This window comes from Pygoscelis adeliae, unplaced genomic scaffold (assembly GCF_000699105.1).
Source record: "Pygoscelis adeliae isolate BGI_AS28 unplaced genomic scaffold, ASM69910v1 Scaffold140, whole genome shotgun sequence".
Lineage (NCBI taxonomy): Eukaryota > Metazoa > Chordata > Aves > Sphenisciformes > Spheniscidae > Pygoscelis > Pygoscelis adeliae.
The window spans coordinates 699,620-719,364 of NW_008824044.1; the positions used below are offsets into that span (position 1 = coordinate 699,620).

The window sequence follows — 19,745 nt, forward strand, 5'->3', positions numbered from 1 at the left end:
GACACTGTTTTCAGACTCCTGCCAAAGTTACAGGATTCATTTCATTGATGTTGTAAACCAAACAATCCATAACAAAGGCCATAAGCAATGTTTAAAAGTCACTCTCTGGAAACTGCAAAAGGCAGTTGTCCAAGCTTTCCTTTTAGCAAAACAAGCTGGCTCAGGCACCTTTTTAGGAGTATAAGAGGAGATTCCTAAGAATTCAGAATTGTTTTTCATCTCTTGGGGTGAGGCACTGAGAAAAATAAACACACATGGAATCTTCGTTCCTTTTGAAATGTTCTTTCTTTTGGTTTACTGCAATTCTGCCATTTATGTTAAACAATATTTTCTATGTATGGAAGCTGTCTGGTCAAGTCTATTAAGTGCTGGCCAGAAGTATCAAAAAAAAACCCCAAAAAACAAAGTCAAACTGAAGTCAAGTTATACAATAAGGGGATGGGCTGTGGAAGCCCCAGCCAAACTTTGTCAAATACTGTAAGTTTCCAGCTGAGTAGAGCACTGGAGGCAGTAGGTTTGTTCTTGGAGTTTTGAGAACAGAAGCAGCCACAAATCCATGACACACTCCTTCTTCTGAAATATATTTTCTTCTATTTTGTAGACAAGATGTTGAAATTTGAACCATTTCAAGTATTTCCAAGTTTATTCATGCTGTGCATTCAGAGAGACCCATTGAACCACACTAAACTATTCCTTCTTTATTTGCCTTTGATTTTGTTTTTTTCTTCATCAGAGAAAATCTAATGAAATGTGGTATTCTCTGTCACTTTTAAGATCTGGAATCTGTTTCTTTGGTTGAGAAAAATATTAAGCCCAAGCATCTCAGAGTGGTAATGTGAGAATTTCTCAGACTTTTTTTTTTCCTTTTATGCAACCCAAGACTGACATACTCATTTTCATAGTGGTAGACATACAGATGCTAGGATTATCTGAAGCAGAAAGTTCAGTGTTTGCTTGAGGCACTACATCTGACTGAAATCTGTCATTTGTCTGTCAGTCCTCTGTGGCGATTTTTGGTGTTAATGTGAAATGTATTAGTCAGTTAACCCTTAAAGTTAAGTTAGAGGAAACATCCTCTTTTTCCCTTATGCGGGGAGAGGCCCCTTATGTATGTGCCTCATAAGACAGTTGTTCTGGGACTTCATACACTGATGTACATATCAACTCAGGTCTATACCTCCCTGAAGAGAAACCTTCAATTCCTGATTGCTAGTGGATTATCTAAATTGTAGATTCAGTTTATCATAGGTTTATCATAGAATTATAAATCACATATTATAAATCATTCTAAATATCATTATAAATCATAAGCTTGTCATAGAATTTGTAAGTCACTTTGGGTTGAGCACTCATGCAGCTGCAATAAATAGATTTATCGTTTCACATAAATGGTAGCTCAGAGTTCTCAGTATCCCATACTTAACAGTTAAGTTTGTTAGGATCTTTTTCTTCTTTTACACCTTCGTAATGTTTTCAAAAAGCCTAATTACCCATGATGTGAATTTTCTGTGGTTTTATTTTGTTTTCTCACTGCCTCTTCCTTTCTTGCTCATATTCTTTCCCCAAGCAGTATGTATTGCTAAAATCTGAAAACAACTTTAAAAAAGAAACAGGAATCTCTTGTATGTATCCTCCCCTTGTTTTTTTCAGTGATCACATAGCTCTAATTTTAGGAAAAGTAGCATTTTTACCACTGAAAACGTTTCATTAGTTCCTGGTATTTAGTGGTGCCAAGGTTATACTGTAATATATTGTAATTGTAGTTCCATTCCTACTTTTTTTCATTCCAACTTCATTCCAACTCTCAATTTGCCTTCTGCCAAATTCTTGACTGGGAATAAATTCTGTTAGTCATCTGATTCACTTAAACCCTACTTAAAAAGGAGTTGTGTGTTTAACTCATCTACAGGACTCTTACTCTGGTTTTGACCGTGGTACCTAATCTAAGAACTCTTTTACCAGCAGAAACTAATATTGCTCATTATAAGTGATTTATAAAGTGCTCATTGCATTTTCCCTCTGCCAAGGCTCCTCTCAGACTGCTCTAGCCTTGGTAAGTCAGAGCAGGTTCCACCAAAACTCACATAACAATGAAATTCTCCACAGTATAATTGGATATGGCAAACAGAGAGAAGAAGGGATTATATACAAGCTTCTTTATCCTAAATTTCTATTGGACCTGCTAAAGTGTTCTGCTTTTTTTTTAGTCCCTGTTTTGAAAATGCAGCCATGATATACACACCTAGAAAAGATTTTCTCCAACTGACAAAGAATGCCTGAGCCATTCCACTTTGCTGTGAAAGCTCTAATTTTGATGAGAAAAACAATGGCAACTCAAAAAAGACAATATATTGAAAGAATAAAGTTACCTTTATTAAGCTGTAATTTTATCACAAATAGATTGAGAAGTCAGTGACTCCTAGGACAGAGCAGCAAGCTTCACAGATGAAGTTGTGTAGCATAGTAATGAACAAATTTATAAATACTAAATTGATAGGAGTGAGCACATCACTAATTCATTAATTCACCATTGCCTAACCAGTAAATTTCCTTATGAATTTGTACTGAACGAAGTGTATGCAGTTAGAAAAACAGTTGCCTAAAGTTTGTCCAGTTAACACAAAAGACGTACAGCTTAGAAGGAAAGCCATAATCTCTGTGGTATCTGTAGAAATGGCTCATATTTGCATATTTACAACCCAGAGGGTGCAGCATGAGTTTTCAGCTGATTACTAGATATCCAATATCATTGATATATTATATCAATTTTTAACATCAAATGTTACAAAGCTTTTTAGTGAAATCACTAAGAATTGTATTGTGTTTGCCTAATGTACTATCAGACAGCATGTTATGTTCCTTCTGATGATCCTGAGATAACATGAACTGTGCCTTTCAGTTGAAGTGCACAATTTGCCTTCTCCCTTCGTAACACGGTTGTATGTCATAATCAAAAGAGGGCTTGTTTTAAAATATGTTGAGACCAGCCACCATTTTGCTTTCGGATGGCTTTACATCCATGCTTGAGCCCAGAAGATTTGTTATTTACTTACCATATTCTAATTGTCCCTCTTTCATACATCTGCTCTGCTGTAAGCATGCATTGTTGGATTAATATTCCTGTTGCTGGATATGACGGATGAGGTTATTGCTCTGTAATATATAAGCGGAGAGAAGCAGACAAAATAATTCATACATTCTTAATCACATTAGGATTCACTTATTGTTTCAACTCTACATTTTATCCTTTGAATTCCACAGTGAGCAATAGCAATCATTAATCTCATATGGCAGTTCTGACTAATTTGAGATGCCCCAGCAGCTGGTCCTCTTCCCTCCAAGAGTCGTAATAACATTTAACCTTCTATGTCAAAATACAGAAGGACTGAAACATCCCAGATTTGAAAAGTAAAAAAAAAAAATTAAAAGCCCCCTTTAAAAAATATCAACAGCAAAACTCAGAAACTCATGTATACAAAATGCTAATAAATTTCATAATGCTTTTAATTTTTTATATAGTTTCCATTTACAATAAGTGCCAGGGTGTCTATTTTAGCACTTAAATACTGTTGCATCTCTCCCTCACCAAGCCTGTTTGCATGAGCTGATTAAAAATGCTGAAAGTGGGCACCTAATTATCTATACAGACAGTAGGAGAGTCTTAAATGCTTCACAAAGGACAATCCAGAAGGCCACATATTGCACAGAGAACCATCTAGCTAACAAGAATGCTAAGCACAAATAAATACTCCTTTTCTCCAAAGCTTATGAATGTAGTATCATCAGTTGAGGAGGAGGTTTGAAATATCCTCTATGCTGCGGCTGTGTACTGTACAAACATAGAAAGAAGTAATCAAAATGCAAAGGCTGGAATTTGCACAACAAAAGAGCCTTGTTCATGAATATGTAGGAACCTGTGCAAACCCCGGCTTGCACATAGACACACGAAGCATTGCAGAAGCATAAAGGGGCATGGTTTTAAACATTTGTAGGCTTCATTTGTTGTCAGGAATTGTGGTTCCTCGGCTTCAGCTGGCACGTAAGTTTTTTTCTAAAGGTCATTGTAGTGTCTGAACGGTTGTCTCTTGTATGTCTTGTGAAAAACTGCAATGGAAGTTTTATTTTTCTCTGTCTTGGGTCTTGATTATACTGGAATCAAGTTGAGTATAGCATGACTGCCAGTCACTACTCATGAGCTGAGAAAGCTGCTTTAGCAGGCTTGTCTTGGAAGGTTTACCTAATATCTGACTAATCCCCCTTGTTCTCTCAGATAGTGTTAATTCATTGTTCTCACAAATAATAAACTCACTTATAAAATACCTACTGGCATATTTTTGTTTAACTTTACTAAGGTGTAGCTTTTCTGGAGGATGAGGGTACCCAGTAACTTCTTTGCTTCAAAAAGAGGTCAGTAGAGTGGTTTTGGCCTTTACTGTCAGTCACAGATGTATAGCAGTTCCAGAAGTACTTCCATATTCTGGATATAATAATGTGAGAGCAGAAACTCTAGTGTGGAAATTTCCATGGTGATTTTTTTTTCAGTAGCTGTATTCTGGCTTTTCATTAGTAAGCTGAATGCCATTACCAACAGAGCTTTATATATGTATATTATATATACATATATCCAAATATATATGTGATCTCAGTGTACCCAGGACTGTGTTGGAATATGTGAGTAACTGTGGAGGTTACTGACTTTTTTTTTTTTCTTCTCCTATTGCTGTAGTTTTTTACAAATTTTGTTTGCAAAAATCAATCAATAATCATGAAGGTAATATTTTAATCCATTAACTTAATTATTTAATTATTAATTTCATTAATTATGTCATTAATTAGAAAAACAAATTCTGCTCCTCTGTAAAAAGCTATAGGTATACAAAACCAAGACAATAATATTGAAAGTAAATTAATGGGGAGTTTGCATTCATTTGCTTTTTGTGTTAAAATGATTTTTTTTTTTAATTTTATGTCCATACAAACCAGAGAAGACCTAGGATATTTTGGTTCAGAACTTTAAAACATGCTAAAAAACTCTGATATAAATTCTTCACCACTTCTCAACAGCTGCACCTTTAATGAAATCCAAGTTAGTTTTGTGAATATTTGTTACTAAGACAAATACACACACAAATATGTTTAAAGACTAATATAATATAATATAAAATAAAATGTTTTTCCCTAAATAGGTATATAACTAAATAGGAAGACCTGAAAGAACTGTCAAATTGACCATTCATGAGTAATTCCTTTAATTTTTTATATAGTGGTGGTATATGCTGATTGAATACAAATCCATGTGATAAATTTCAGGTTTTGTTTTCACAAAGCGTTCTGCTAAGGAGAAAACAAGCCTAATAATTGAAAACCATGTCACAATCCTCCTACCATTATCATACATTATGTCCCCCTCAAATATTTTACTGCAACTAAGTGACACTCATTCTCATTTAAATTAACTAAAGAACTATCAATATATTGTCACATAGGGGAGATGGAGAGCATTTTACAGGCAGTGCCTGCTTAGTAGCATTCTAGAAAAGTCAGGCTATTTTTGAGGTCTCTTTGACTGGTCCCGCAGGCTCTTTTAATCTTCCACTTATTTATAAGGTACCGAAGGAAGGTTTGTCCCTTAGCCCTTGTTAGACGAAATGCTATTAGCTACTGTGTCCCTCCTAGTAGTACTTCTTTGCTATCACGGTAAGTTATTACTATTATTGCAGTATTAATAATGCTGTACTCTGTGGTGTGTGATTTATTTCTGCTGTGAATAGTCATTTGTCACATATTTTCTAAAAAGCTTCTGTCTTATTAGAAAGAGGGGAGGGAGAGGCAGCATCTAATGGAATCCCTCAATCTCAGAGGCTCCAAACATTGTTTGATCTTTCTGACTTTTTGGAAGAAAACTCAGTACTATAATTCACTGAGGTGCTTCATCTACTTGATTATCCTGTCAGTGGCCAAAGAGTCAAATATAACATTGCACTCGCATGACTTTCCTGAACCAGTGCAACAAAACAGATTTTCACATTTAAAAGATTTTTTTTTTAATTCTCTGTCTAACTTAGAAAATGTCCCTCCTTTAAAATAATACTTTAAATGATCCCTGATACACTTTTTGAAAACAACATTTTAGGATGAATGACAGGAGAGATTTTATTTTCCTGAAATATGTGCCATTGTGGCTGAAATGTCATTAAGTTGACTGTAAAAGTAAATAAAAATTAGCATCATTTATTGTAAAAGTGCATTTATTAGCATGCAGTATTTAAAAACTCAAAAAAAAATTGAAACTATATGACCATAAGTATCATTTACTGTCAGGAATGGGATTGAAGGACAGAAAATTTTAGTCTAGGTGATGATTCAGTGGAAAACTCTGAAGTTCTTTCAGATGATGATTGAGGGTGCCAAACCTTTATTTAATGAAAGAACAGGTTGGATCATCTATACTTCTGGTGACTTACTTATCTAAGAGTACTGTCACTGCCAACAGAGAATAAAGAGTGACAGCAGCGATGCAAACCAACACTGGTATGGAGAGGACTGTGAGGACCACATGAGTGTGCTAAAGCTGTTTTGCACACACGGTGGACAGCAAGAGGACCAGCTTTCTGGGACTAAAAGAAACTCAAGGGATTGATGAAAATAAGAAGGAAGGTTTTGGGGGAGGGGACAGAATGGGCTAAGCACATGGACTAGGAGGAGATAGGAATGTGGTGATGAAATACGTGGGCTGGTAAGAAAAAAATGTATAGGGAGGGACTTCTGAGTAAAAGCAAAAGGCAGCTGGTTTTCTGCTGGAAGACTGTAGCAGGTTCTGGAATAGGGTAGCATTTTAGGAACAACATCTAATCAGAAAGTGTGGAAGATCTGAGCAAAAAGTAGCAAGAAGAGGTTGGCCAGGATAAGTGCTTGTCATTGGCAGATGACAACACCATCTCAAATATTTCATTTCTCAGGTACTTTGCCTTTTTATGGGAGGTTTCTTTAAGCCCCATCGGACCAAGTTCTCAGAGAGAAAAAAAAGAAAAATGAGCATGATTAGCTCTCAGCCTTAGAAGTGCAGATGAAATGGAGGGCAGCCAAGACAAAAGTGTTCACTGCATGTGGAAGTAGTGTCAAATAGCTGGTAAAAAGGACCATCAGAGAAATTATAGCAGAAATAGTAACACACAGAAATAGAAATGTATATTAGCATTCATCTTGAGACTAATATTCTGTCTATGATATGAAGGATACCTATATGAATGTTCCAGAGTGAGAAAGTAAGGAAATACTTCAAAAGACTTTTTAAACATCACCTAGGATACTCATAATGGTTTTAATGGCATACATGAAATAGCCGCAAACATGCCCAATCTGTTATGTGTACATGTCCAGGGAAAGCATGGTCACCTTTTGCTGCATAAGAATGCATATGAATGTCCGTTATATATCATTCTGCCCATAAGGGATTTGTACCCTTTCTCTTCTGCCACCCATAGTGCTTCCTTTTTGGCTAACTATATATAAATGTTTGATGAAGCCAGTAGGTATTGCATCTATAGGTCATGGATTTTTTAAACCTGGCATACAGAATCATGGACAGAAGGGATTGACACATTCCAGTGTTCAGAGCAGTTCCACAGCTGTTATAAATTTCTTATAAAAATATTACTAAGGCAGTGTAGAACAGTAGAAGCCTAAACTCTGAAATATTGAACTAGACAAGTAAACTCCAGTGTAAAAGTAGCTTGTTAGAGTTTTTTCACAGCAAAGGATGATTGCTTTTTTCATTTTGTTTTCTAACAATGCCCCAAGGCTGTGCTCAAAAATTTTATGCATTAGGGAAGATGAATTTCATACTTTTAGATTCTACTATCCCAAATTTGTTTTGTAGTCTTTGTTTTTCCCCTCTTCTGGTGGACTTGTCAAGGTGCGTTTCTTGTCAATTAGTAACATCTTGTGCTATGCAAAAAACTGGTCTGAGGGAATATTTACCAAGAATAGATGGTGGCACATACACACAATGACCACAGTTCTTGCCATTCTTACTTAAACCTTTTGTTTTAAGCAAAATCCTCACTAAAGATAGCATAAAACATGTCTTTATACAGGACAGCATCAGTAGTTTCATGCAGGACTCACAGTAGATATTCAACTAAGAGAACCTGATCAGCGTAACTTTTTGCTGTTAATAAGAGGTGGAAATGCACATTTGTCAAAACATCAGAAAATGGCTAGCTACTGCATCCCATGAAGTTTTAGAGAGAAGATATTTCTTGGAAAATGTGTGGGGAGCCCAAGTATGTAACTATAAACTGTAAATACTGCTTTCTATTTATTTTTCATCCTTTTGCATGCTTTTCCTGTCCTTTTTCTGCATGATTTGACACGTGATTCTTTGTGAGGATTTTCTTTTGCAGGACTTTCTTTTTTTGTTTCTTTGTTTTTACACTCCTTTTATCCACTTGTACCTTTTTCTACCCACTTGTGTAATTGAAAGGAGTGTCATTTTTATGTAAAAAAAAGTTACAAAAAATATTTTCCAGGTTCTTAAGCCCTTTTCAAGCTGCTATTTACCTGAGCACAAACTACAATTGATTTTAGCTATCAGGTTAATGAGAAATCCTCACAGAGAGTTTTGCCGCTGCTGGAAGCACTAACACAAGGATATCATATACACAATCAAAGTTGGAGTTAGAGATGCCAGGTGAATGCAGTGCGAGTTGTTTGATCCATAACAGAATTGCTGCTGTTTGCAATTGAGAGAACAGGGAAAATTTGTCTACTTCACTTCAGCCTGGCTTATATCAAAGAGGAAAAGTTAAAGCAAGTGGGAGGGAAGTCATGTTTCCTCTCTACATCAAATACCACATGTAGAAAATTGATGGAAGTTCAATGAATGTTTTATACTTGTGGTGGGGCTGTACATTTTCTGTAATTATTTTTTGATGTTATGTTATTGCATATCCAGTTTACCACCGAAGGCATTATTTGACCACTTGTGTCTGTAGGCATGTCTAGTTAAAGTTCAGACCAGAATGTGGCCTTCAGCTAAGATCTTCAGTTCTTATTGTCAGCACATGAGAAAGATCTCTTTTTTTTTTTTTTTTAAACAAATCCCTGCCTTGTCTCATCCATGGTGCCTTTGTCCCAGGGGTTGCTGCTGTGGCAGGCTGCTCCCAAACTGGAGTTGACAACCTGCCAGTTTTGAGATTAGTGTTGATGAGTCCTTGGATATCATTAGCATATGTTAATTACTCATTAGTGTATGTACATAGCATGGTGAGTGTCTCTGAACCAACCCTGTGTGCCCATAATATTTGCATATGACTTTCTGAAAATTCCTCTGTGGCCACAATGGTGAAAGCAGTAGCTCTCATGCCTTGAAGATGGAGAGAGTGGCATTGAAAGAAGATAGCAGTGTTTAAATCCCCATCACAATAAAATCATAGTGTACTGAAAGTTTCAGAGAGTGTCTGACCATAAATGCTTTAAGTGGCCAAAACCATTATCGATGGTGCATTTAAAAGGGGAGGGGACAGGGGAAGCACTTGAAATGCATTGTTTTGAAGTAGTCAAAACTCAAAAAACTCAGCAGAGTGCTCAGTGTGTTCTCTTCATTATTTCTTGGACTTTTGTGAGTCCCACTTTGAAATGAGTGAATGCAGCATTAATTTTCATAAACTGGGAAAACTGATGTTTTAAATACACATTATAATTAAGTGTGACTAATTTGCTTTTTTTTCCTGGTTCTATGGTTCTAAACCTGGCTCTATATTAGTTCCTTAATAGCTTTTACTTCTATTGTCTTGATATTTTTCATCCATCAAAAATGTTAATTGTATATAGTTCATTCCTGTTCAGCCTCCAGAAATTTTCCCTCCTCTCCTTAAGTGGATATACTTTGATCAAAATGCAGGAAATACCTGTTTCCTATGCTTGCTGTCAAGATAAAAAGGAAAGTAATGACACAAACACAGTATCTGTCTGCATCATGGTAGGTGCAATGTGTTTCCAATAGCATTCTATGCGTAGGTGAGAGGTTATTGAGGCATTATAGGACAAATCCTCTTGTAAATCATTTCAAATGTGGCCCTATGTTAAATTCTTAATATCATATTTGTTGGTATGTGCAGATACAAACCTGGTTTTTATTAATTCTTTTTAGTTTAACTTTTAGCTTGAGCATGATCAATTACTCCAAATATTGTCGACACCTTTGCAATAGTGTCCAGTGTCATAGCTTCTGAGCACCCCAAGTTCCTCAAAGATGAAATAAAATTAACAATTATACCTATGCAAATTAGTTCCTTGGCTGTTACTATGCTAACATCTGTTAACTGGCAGATGCCTCCTTCTTACAAAATTCATTACTTCCTGAGAGAGGATCGAGTGGACTTGGCAGTGTTAGGTTTAGAGTTGGACTTGATGATCTTAAAGGTCTTTTCCAACCTAAATGATTCTGTGATTCTGTGATTCTATGATTCTATGAGTAAGTTCAGAATTGTGTCACATTGTGTTCAGAATTAATTCAGACTCTAGCGAGTATCATCTGAGAGGATTTCTATCCACAGCACCCTGGTCAGGGAGTAGTCCTGAAAATAACAGTGACTTTAGGGCTCCAAAAGGAAAAAAAGAAGAAAATAAAGATTCTAGGTCACTAAGTTTTATTGCTTCTGTTGTAACAAGTAGTGATGTGCTGCTACGGGGCTCCTGTATTATCACACTATCATTTATTTTAACCAGTAATGGCCTTATTTGGGTTTTATATCTAACATTTTTTTATTTGTCAAAGTGAACGGTATTCATGTAGATTAATGCTGCTTCATCTGTGTTCTGCTACTAAAGACAGTGAGAGGAACTGAGTAATATTGTTATGGGATGTGTTTGTCTTCATTGGGGAATAATAGCTCTTAACAGGGTGGCAGAAGTCTTTTAGCAAATATCTGTATTTGAATATGACCCCAGCTTCCAGGACTTGGAATTTATATCCCTCTTCTTCAAAAGTGAGATGAAAAATAATAGCCAAACCATGACGAGTGAAAAGGTTTCATCAAAAAAATTTAGCTGTTTGTAGTCTTTGCAATCTCTTTATTTTTCTCAAACCAATGTTTTTCATTGGTCTGTTTGTTGTACAGCCAACCATAACTGCTGTTTCTGTGCTAAAATGATAATAATAATATATGAGTTCTTGGTTTATCTTTCACAGAGCTGGTAATAATAGATACTCATCCAAGACATTGTTAAATAGTATTTCATCATTATCAGCAAGACCTGAGCTTTACAAACTAACAGAACTAATTGTCTAACAACATTTTCATGTTTGTTCTATTACTTAAACTGTCAAAAATGCAAATGTCTTGTGTATTTAAGAACATGTCAACAATTGGTTTTATTATCCTCTCTTTTTTTTTGATAAATTCCCTTTCTGTGTAATATATGTGATTATTTATTTTTTTAAAGAAAATATTAAGAGGTCAAAAGTCTCTATAAAGCGGGTTGTTTTGCATATACATATGCATTAATTACCTATGCTGATTTCTTAAATAATATGAACTGAATACTGACACAAGAAGGTAATTTGCATGTGCAACCTAGAATCCTTCTTCCTTAGAGGTGATAAAGCACAAACAGCACAGTTCGATCTTCCCCATCAAAATGTCTAGGTCATGTTTTATGAAATTAGTCTATAAGCAGGAAGAGACAAAAAATGTAGTTATAGTCATAGTAAAGTATTTGGGATTCAACTTCTTAGACTCCAGAAAATTGCTTCTCTTATTCACTATAGTTTAGTTTCTCAGGTTTAGGAAATAGAAAACAGAGCCTCTGCACAGCATGTTTACCATTACGTATGGATATATTTCATAATTACATGTCAATCTCCACATTCTACCTTTTATGCATGACTTCAATAAAGTCAGCTTTTCTGCTTTTTATACTGTAACTAGCATTGAGAATGGGTTACTATCTTTTAACTCTTCAGCACTAGTTACATTTATTCTGATATATTAAAGTAATTAATATAAATAAGAACATTTTAATGAGAATAGATGGGAAAACTTGGTAGCAACCAAATAGAAGTGGTCTGAAACAAGTCCCAGACAGAATCCTCCTTCTTATCAAAACCAGACCTCGGGAAAAAAACGAAAATACATTTTTTCCCACTGTGTCTTATGATGGACAAGGATAAACCCTGTGGAAATGAATTAGAGAATTACAATGCTAGTGGACAATCATTGATATAGTCCAGAGAAAGACACAGCCTGCTTTCTGCACTTCCATTAAGCAAAAAGTGGAAAGTATCTGACATGCAGGAATGGGTTAGTGTCCCTGAAGCTTTAACGGTGTGATATACGCCCCACTAGTCTAAATGTGCTATCACAGAGGGCAGTGGAGAGACAGCGACTGTAGAGGCAGCACAGGCAATGAGAAGAAAAAATATCCCAAGAGGCATAATTACCACTAGTACTGTACAGAAATCTCTCCCATCTGACAAAACAAATAAAAACCTGTTTTCATGAGAAAAAATTTGTTTACATTATATTATACCACTTAAATGGTCATTTGGTTTAGGCAGAAAAAGAAATAATCTTATCAGGGAAAAAACACTATTCACACAACAAATCTCCCTTTTAGAGGGAAAATTTGTAGGATAATGCATCTCTCTTCAGAAAGACTAGCAGCGTATTCATCAGACTAGCACATATGATTTTTGTTACTGTGACTGCATGTAATTTTTTAAAAAGACGTGCAACTATCACTTGGAAAGTATTAAGGTCCTTTAGGAAATATTGGAGAAGGACTGCTGGATTCCTCTGAGTGATGTGATCCCAGCTACCTGGGAGCAAATCATCACTCATTTCCACTCCATCTCTAAGCATTTTCCTTCTCAGAATTGTGAAATTTTGCCATAAATGGTCTTAATAGGAAAGCTGTTTTGATGGCATGAGGGATCCTTTAGTTCTTTTAGTTGAAAACACCGAGGATGGCCCAAGAAATACAAGATCTGACCTTGGACAAATCTTCAGGGCTAAGCTCCATAATCAAATTTCTGAGCCATATCAGGGGTGTGGTAATACGTCATGTTCCCTGTATTAACTCAGGCCAAATTCAAGGAGATTCCACGTGAAAGCAAGCTAATTTAAGATTAAACATTGCTATCTATATCTTGTGAGCATGTGCATGTGTGAGTCGAAAGTTACCCACCTCAGCTGAAGCGCAACAACATGACAATAAATGTTACGGAGGAATGTCTATAGCCAGCAATTAGTAGTTATCATGCATAATTACTTTTTTGTGTTGTATATTCTTGCCAGTAAACAACCATCATTAAGAGGGGTAGGCAGATGCCTCATATATCATATAATTGTCATTATTTGCTTCTAAGATCATAAAATTGCCAGGATACCTGTTTGACACTTCAGATAAAACTCTGGAATGCTGACAGTAAAGCATGGCAATCAAACTCATTATTCACGCAGAGTATAAGTAACAGGCCACACTCAGAAGATTTAGAGAGTCTGTGTCTGCTTGTTCTGGATGTTGCCCTTTATATCGTTGCTGTGCTTTGTGTTGGTGATCTTCATTTCCCTTTCACAGATTTTTCATAGGACTTTTTCCCCACTTTCACTGACCTTGTCCCAACTTTAGGTATTTCTAACCACTTCTACTGTTGAAGTTCTATGCCTGAATTAATTACACTTTGTGCACATTTCCCACTAATTGTCTTCTCTCTGCTTCACCCATAGACCTTTCCTAGGTCCCATACATATCCTATTTATGTTGTTATCTTTTTTCTTATTGATTCCCCCACCAAATGTATCCACTTTTTGCCTGCTTTATTGTAAGTTAGGATTCTTATCAACATTTTCTTATTTCTTCCTCTGTTTTTCTATCCTTTCAACATAGAAATTGACTTACAATTTTATAAAAACGTACATAGTTTATTTTACAGTTGTTTTGATAAGCATTCCTAGGTATAAAGGGAGCTTTTTATCTAAAAATGCCCCAGCCACAAAGAGTTTATTTGCTTTCCTTGCTTTTTTTCATTTTCTCAGAAAAGAACAACTTTGGGAAGAAGCAAGCTAGCATGTGTTGAAGGCTGAAATGAGCAAAGAACTTGGACCCTCAGGGAAGCTTTGCATTCATTTCTTAGTGAGGTCTACTGGTTAACTAACCTGTCTTTAGTTTATGCTTTGTGTAATGTCCTTGCACACAAAGAACAGGATTTCTGTCAAAATGGCTTAGCTCAAGTTGAGATAACAACAAACAAGGAAAGAACAAAAGTTAGGTATCCACAAGGGAGACCATGTTTGTGTGTCTCCTCTGATAATCTAATTAAATTGCAGGCAAAATTGCTAGTTTCCACCACTTTTTAGAAAATCAAAGCTGTACAACATAAGAAATAAGTGTCTCAGTTCAGAGTTAAACATTGCATACCAATTAGTTCTTTCCTGACTGACAGCCACAGCTTCAAGGCTTGAAAGAGAGGCCATCTTCTATTTACTACTCATCTTGTGACAGTTACAGGTCTGGTCCCATATGTAGCACCTTCTTCAGCATACAGGAAATAAGCACTAGCTAACTTCATTTCTGGGCCTTGAAGTGTCTGAGTAAACAGCTTTTTCACATTAAGTGCAGACTATGCAACAGCAATTACATCCAGTTTGGTACTGGTAACTTTTAGCACTCTGATTACTGGACAATACCTATTCATGATCTGTTCTCATTTAAAAATTTAAAGTCCATGTTTAGTTAAAGAACTAGAAATGCTAAACTACAGTAGTAGTTCTTTAGTATGTAGTAGTTATTAATAGCTATAGTTATTAATAGTAAAAGTTTTTATTATTTTTTCAGTGCCTATTTGAGAATGTTTACCTTTTTTTTTAGTTATTTGTATGTAGTTTTATATACTTTTGAGTAATGAATTTACAAATCAGCTATTATTTCTTTAATGCTAATTATTTTTAGGTAAAAAGAAATCATTCAAACCCATTAAAAAATTAGATTTTGATATATGAAGAACTAAAAATTTTCTAGTTACAATTGTCATTTATCCTTTATTTTAAAACAAGGACTTATAACAAATAATGTTTCTGAGCATCTCAGTTTTCAGACAACCTTCATTATTGTGAAAATGCATTTTACCCTTAACTGAAATAGTGAAATGAGGCTGAGACGTCAAATTCTTGTCCTCTCATGCAGTTGCTGAATATTGCACTGTTAAACTTTTAGAATATTTCAACCATGACATAAGAGCATGAACCTCTATTTGGGAGAAAGTACCATAGGTAAATGGTGGTCAAATCAAGTCAACAAAGTTTCCTTTTTGAAGGGAATTCTACAAGGTTAATATATAGTATTGATTCTGCTCTAAGAGTCTGAAGTTACTGTAGTGAGCAGAGGCAGTGGGAAACCATTGTGTCAATTTGGGAAATGTTGAAAAAAATCTGGCAATACTAGTGGGGAAATCTCTTTGGCTTGAACAGAAGACCTACCTTTGAGTAAAAGCAAGAACTTTCACTGTTGATCTCTGAATCCAGTTTGTCCTGGGCCACAAGCTTAGCTCCCACCTTCTCCCAGCTAACAATGATGGTTGTGAAAAGCTGTGAGAGTATTTTAAGAAGTAAAAAATTATGATGATTTGCAACACTGTTTATGTACTGGTTTCATTATCTGCCCAGTTATGTCATTCTGTAATAATACAGAAAAAAATGCACTTTCCTATTTCAGTCAAAACACTTCACACGTTTTAATGCATTGAATTTTTAAATAACCTAAAGCACAGGTTAATGACATTCCTGTTTTAAAGTTGGAAAACACAGAAATAGAGAAGCTAACATCAGCATTTTTCAAGCATCCGCAGACTGTTACGTCTCTCATCGAAAATTACAGTATACAAAATCAGTAAAATTTTTTGACAGTGAAGGTCATACTGAGTTGGTTGGGCTGCAGTGCATAACTGTGAGAGTATCAGGAAAAGAAGAGGCCCATAACTTTCTTGTGTCTTTTCTCTAAAGTCATTCTAGGAAATGTAAAACTTATGAAGACGTTATTAAATTGACATAAAATTATAATCAAGTTTTTGTTTATTAAGTATCAAAAATGTAGAAAAAATTTGCAGAAAAGCAAAAAGTAATAATTACGACAAGTTTTGATTTACAATTTGGAAAAGGTAATTTTTCATTTTAAAAGGTTGGTGGAAAACATAGTTTTTTAAAGGTTTTGAGAAAAGTTTCAAACAGCAATTACTTGATTGATTTTTAAAAAAATTCATAGTAACCAAAAAAGGATGCAACTAAACAACCATGTGTGCTTTGAACATAGAGAAATTTGAATTTACCTACAGTTATTTCACTTTCAGTCATAATAAAGCAACACATTAGCAAAGCTAAACCTCAAACTGTAGCTTTAAATGGACAGTTATCTGGTATCTAGTAGAGGCTGTAGAGAAAGCAGTTTATTTGTTCTGGTGACGATGTTTTGACTAAATAGAACAAGAAGTGTGTTTCAGCTCATGGGCTTGTCCATTCCCGTTGACCAGATAAGTAAAGGTCCTCTGGTTTTTGGGCAAAATTCTTAATCTTAGGAGAGCACACTTACCCCTTTCCCTGTCCCTGACTCCATCATGCTTAGAAGTGCTTCTATTTCAGTTTATATTTCCTTCTTCTAGAAAGACTGAGACTAACCCTAAAACATGGCACTGCTCTTGGTGTCATAACTAGAATAGAATAGAACAGAAAATAGAAAAGACTAGAAAAGACTAGAAAATACTAGAAAAGACTAGAAGATTTAAACTTAGATTTTCATCTGAGTAAAACAATAACATCCTGTGGAGCTGAACAGGAAAACTTCACTATGGCAAAGGGATTCAACTCCTTGGGAGACAGATTGCTAATATCGAGTTTAGATGGAAGAAAGCTAGTTTTATTCTAACAATTTTTGCTTTTACAGAGCTCAGACATGCCAGGTACCTATTGCTTCATTCCTGGGGCCTTTTAGTCCTGTTAAACTTCAAAGCGAGCTAGGAGAATTCAGCACTTTAAAAAATGATGCCCATAATTCTCTTCCACCTCCAGTTTTGAGTGGCTGTGTGCATATCATCCATCATTAGCCAGAGAAGCCCACAGTCTGGACATGGGGAGGCTGCCATCAATGGCTTTCTGACGTTGGCATGACACGTCCACCATGGTCACCTATTGTGGTTGGGAAGCAGAGCCCTGTGGCACTGTCCTGTGCAGTGGTTGAGGTGCCGGGGCAGTGCCGCAGCCCACACCACTGCCTCCACCTGGGGCTCACGCAGATGGTACAGACCCTGGTCTGATCAGCAGTGGTGGTGGTTAGGTTTTGCTCGGTCAAAACAAGCGGCTTAACTCCTGAATCTTAATCACACCCCATTGCCTGCTTCCTTGTTTTTATCCCTGTAGGATTTTTCATCCTCTGAAACCAACAAAAAGATCATATTTTGCTTCAGTTTCTGAAACCTCATCATTTTTTCCAGACTTTCCATTTCATGCTGTTTGAATTTTATTAAGATCTCTTTACACAAAAGCAGAGTACCAGCTATATGATGCCCTGAGGGATCTGAAAGGCTGTTGCCATAATGTTGCAAAACTCTGGAGACGTTTTATTTCCACCAGAAGCTCTTTGGAGAATTGTGGCTAAGGATATAAAATAACTTAAATATTTACATCTAGGATCTTGATCTCTGTTGGAATGTAATACCAAAGCTTTTCTTTTTTAATCTATTAGTTGGCACACCACATTAATACTGATCAAATAATACCTATCTACAAAGTGGATTGTATTTTCTTTACATCTTGGGGTGGAGAAGACTATTTTTATTCCAGAATTATGGATAATATCCATATGGATAATATCGTGAATCATCTATTCTTAAGACTATGACTTTCTTTTCAACATCTCAGTTGATCATTACTAAGTATTTTCACCAGGTATTTTCCAGAAGCACCTCTGTTTTATCTGTTTCTGCCTCCAACACTTTCTGTTAGAATGTTAGACTATTTGGGACATGTTTTTCTAAAATGTTTTGTCATTCTTGGGCTTTCTGGGACCATGTTGAAGGTGTGGGGACATTAAAAAAAAAAAAATATATATATATATATCCTTAGCAATAATGTAAACAACCAAAACTTTAAAGGAATATGGTATTTTAAGGCAAATCAAAATTTTTCTGTTGTTGAAGAATGTTATACATCAGTGACTCAAGTCAACAATTTTCTATCACAGATAACTGAAAATCTTTACAGGAAGTATCAGACAGAATAAAAAGGATTTTTTAATTTGATTTCTAAAATTGCAAGAAGAATTCTATAAAAATACAGAAATCAGACACTGATAATGTAATGGAACTGCTAATATAAATATGGCGAATTGCACTGCTGTTTAACACAGTATATATCCTTGAAGTAACAGTCACTCAATAACCTAACATTGTTGTCTACTCACATTTTCCATATTTCCCAGCCCTCTTTGTTGTTGCATTTACCATATACTACTCTTCCTCAGAATAATATCACAACAATATCACAGATAAGGATAATAGCAGTTGCTCTCTCAAAAGAAGAAAGCAAATTTTATTTCTGGGTGTTTTTTCACATTTAATCTTCTTCCACTACAGAAATATTGTTCCTATTGTCAAACAGACTGAATGGCTTTTGTAATTATCAAGATAGCTTTAGATGCTGCCTCACATAAATGTACTAACACAGTTATAATTTAACCCTCTTAATGCTGTCTTTCAGTACAGCTTCTTTGTAGTGAATAGCATTTTTAATCAGTCAGTGTTCTCTTAAAATGTCAACTTTTCAAAGTCATGATGTGCTATGTACTTCTGGCACCAACTGGTTAAGAGAATTAAATTTAGCTCCCACTTACCAGTGCAGACATTTGAAACAATGCCATAAATAGCTGACTGTATTACCTCAAGTTTTTATTCTATCATGACTTCTTTTTCACTATCCAGAAGATGATTAAAACTGAATTTAAAGGTTACGTTCATGAAGATCTGCACATCACTTGGAATATGTCTCTCTTCAATGGTAAAAATAACTGCAGATGTTCAGAATCCCAGAATTTAACTACAAAAGTCAACATTTTCTACTGCAAGGTGTGCACTTCTCATAATAGTTAGATAAAAATTACACGGTACTAATTTTTTTTCCTTCTGTTCTGCTTAAATCTCACTGCAGGATGTGTGACACAGGAGAAGGGCTGTTCACCTTTCAGACACGAGAAGGGGAAATGATATATCAGAAAGTCCATTCTGCAACACTGGCAATAGCAGAGCAACATGAAAGATTAATGATGGAGATGGAGCAGAAGGCACGGGTAAGGGCCCTTCACCAAAATCTTTAAACTTATTTAAAAAAGTATGGAGTAATGGTAGTCCGTGGATTCAGCTGTAATAATGGTACTAGCTGTGTGGCTAAGACAAAACAGACTTTCAGATTTATGTATTTTCATGGTCAAGGATTTTCAGCGTGTGCTATACAATGATCTATTGTTGATGTCTTTTTGGAACGGTGAATACTGTTAAACGTGAGATCCATGGTTACCTTGTTGAAAATTGTGGCTCTATTACTCAAAGATTAAACCTTTAGCTGAAGCCAGCTGTGAGTTGACTATCAATGAATAAGTGTTATTTGGTTCTCATGGCCTCACAGGTGGAAAAAAAAAAGTCCAGTATAAATACTCCTAGGTGACAGCAGACATGTTCTGTTTTTCTCAACCCCTGAAAG

The 19,745-nt window shown here is 35.6% G+C and overlaps 1 protein-coding gene across 1 annotated transcript in view; it reads left to right on the plus strand.

Annotated features, from left to right (window-relative positions):
- The window catches only part of DOK6 (docking protein 6), a 288,055-nt gene that overhangs the window by 195,057 nt on the left and 73,253 nt on the right, over positions 1–19,745 (plus strand). Inside the window, exon 7 of the mRNA XM_009333496.1 lies at positions 19,197–19,335. Within this exon, the coding sequence (XP_009331771.1) occupies positions 19,197–19,335 (139 nt within the window). The remainder of the gene's footprint in view (positions 1–19,196; positions 19,336–19,745) is intronic.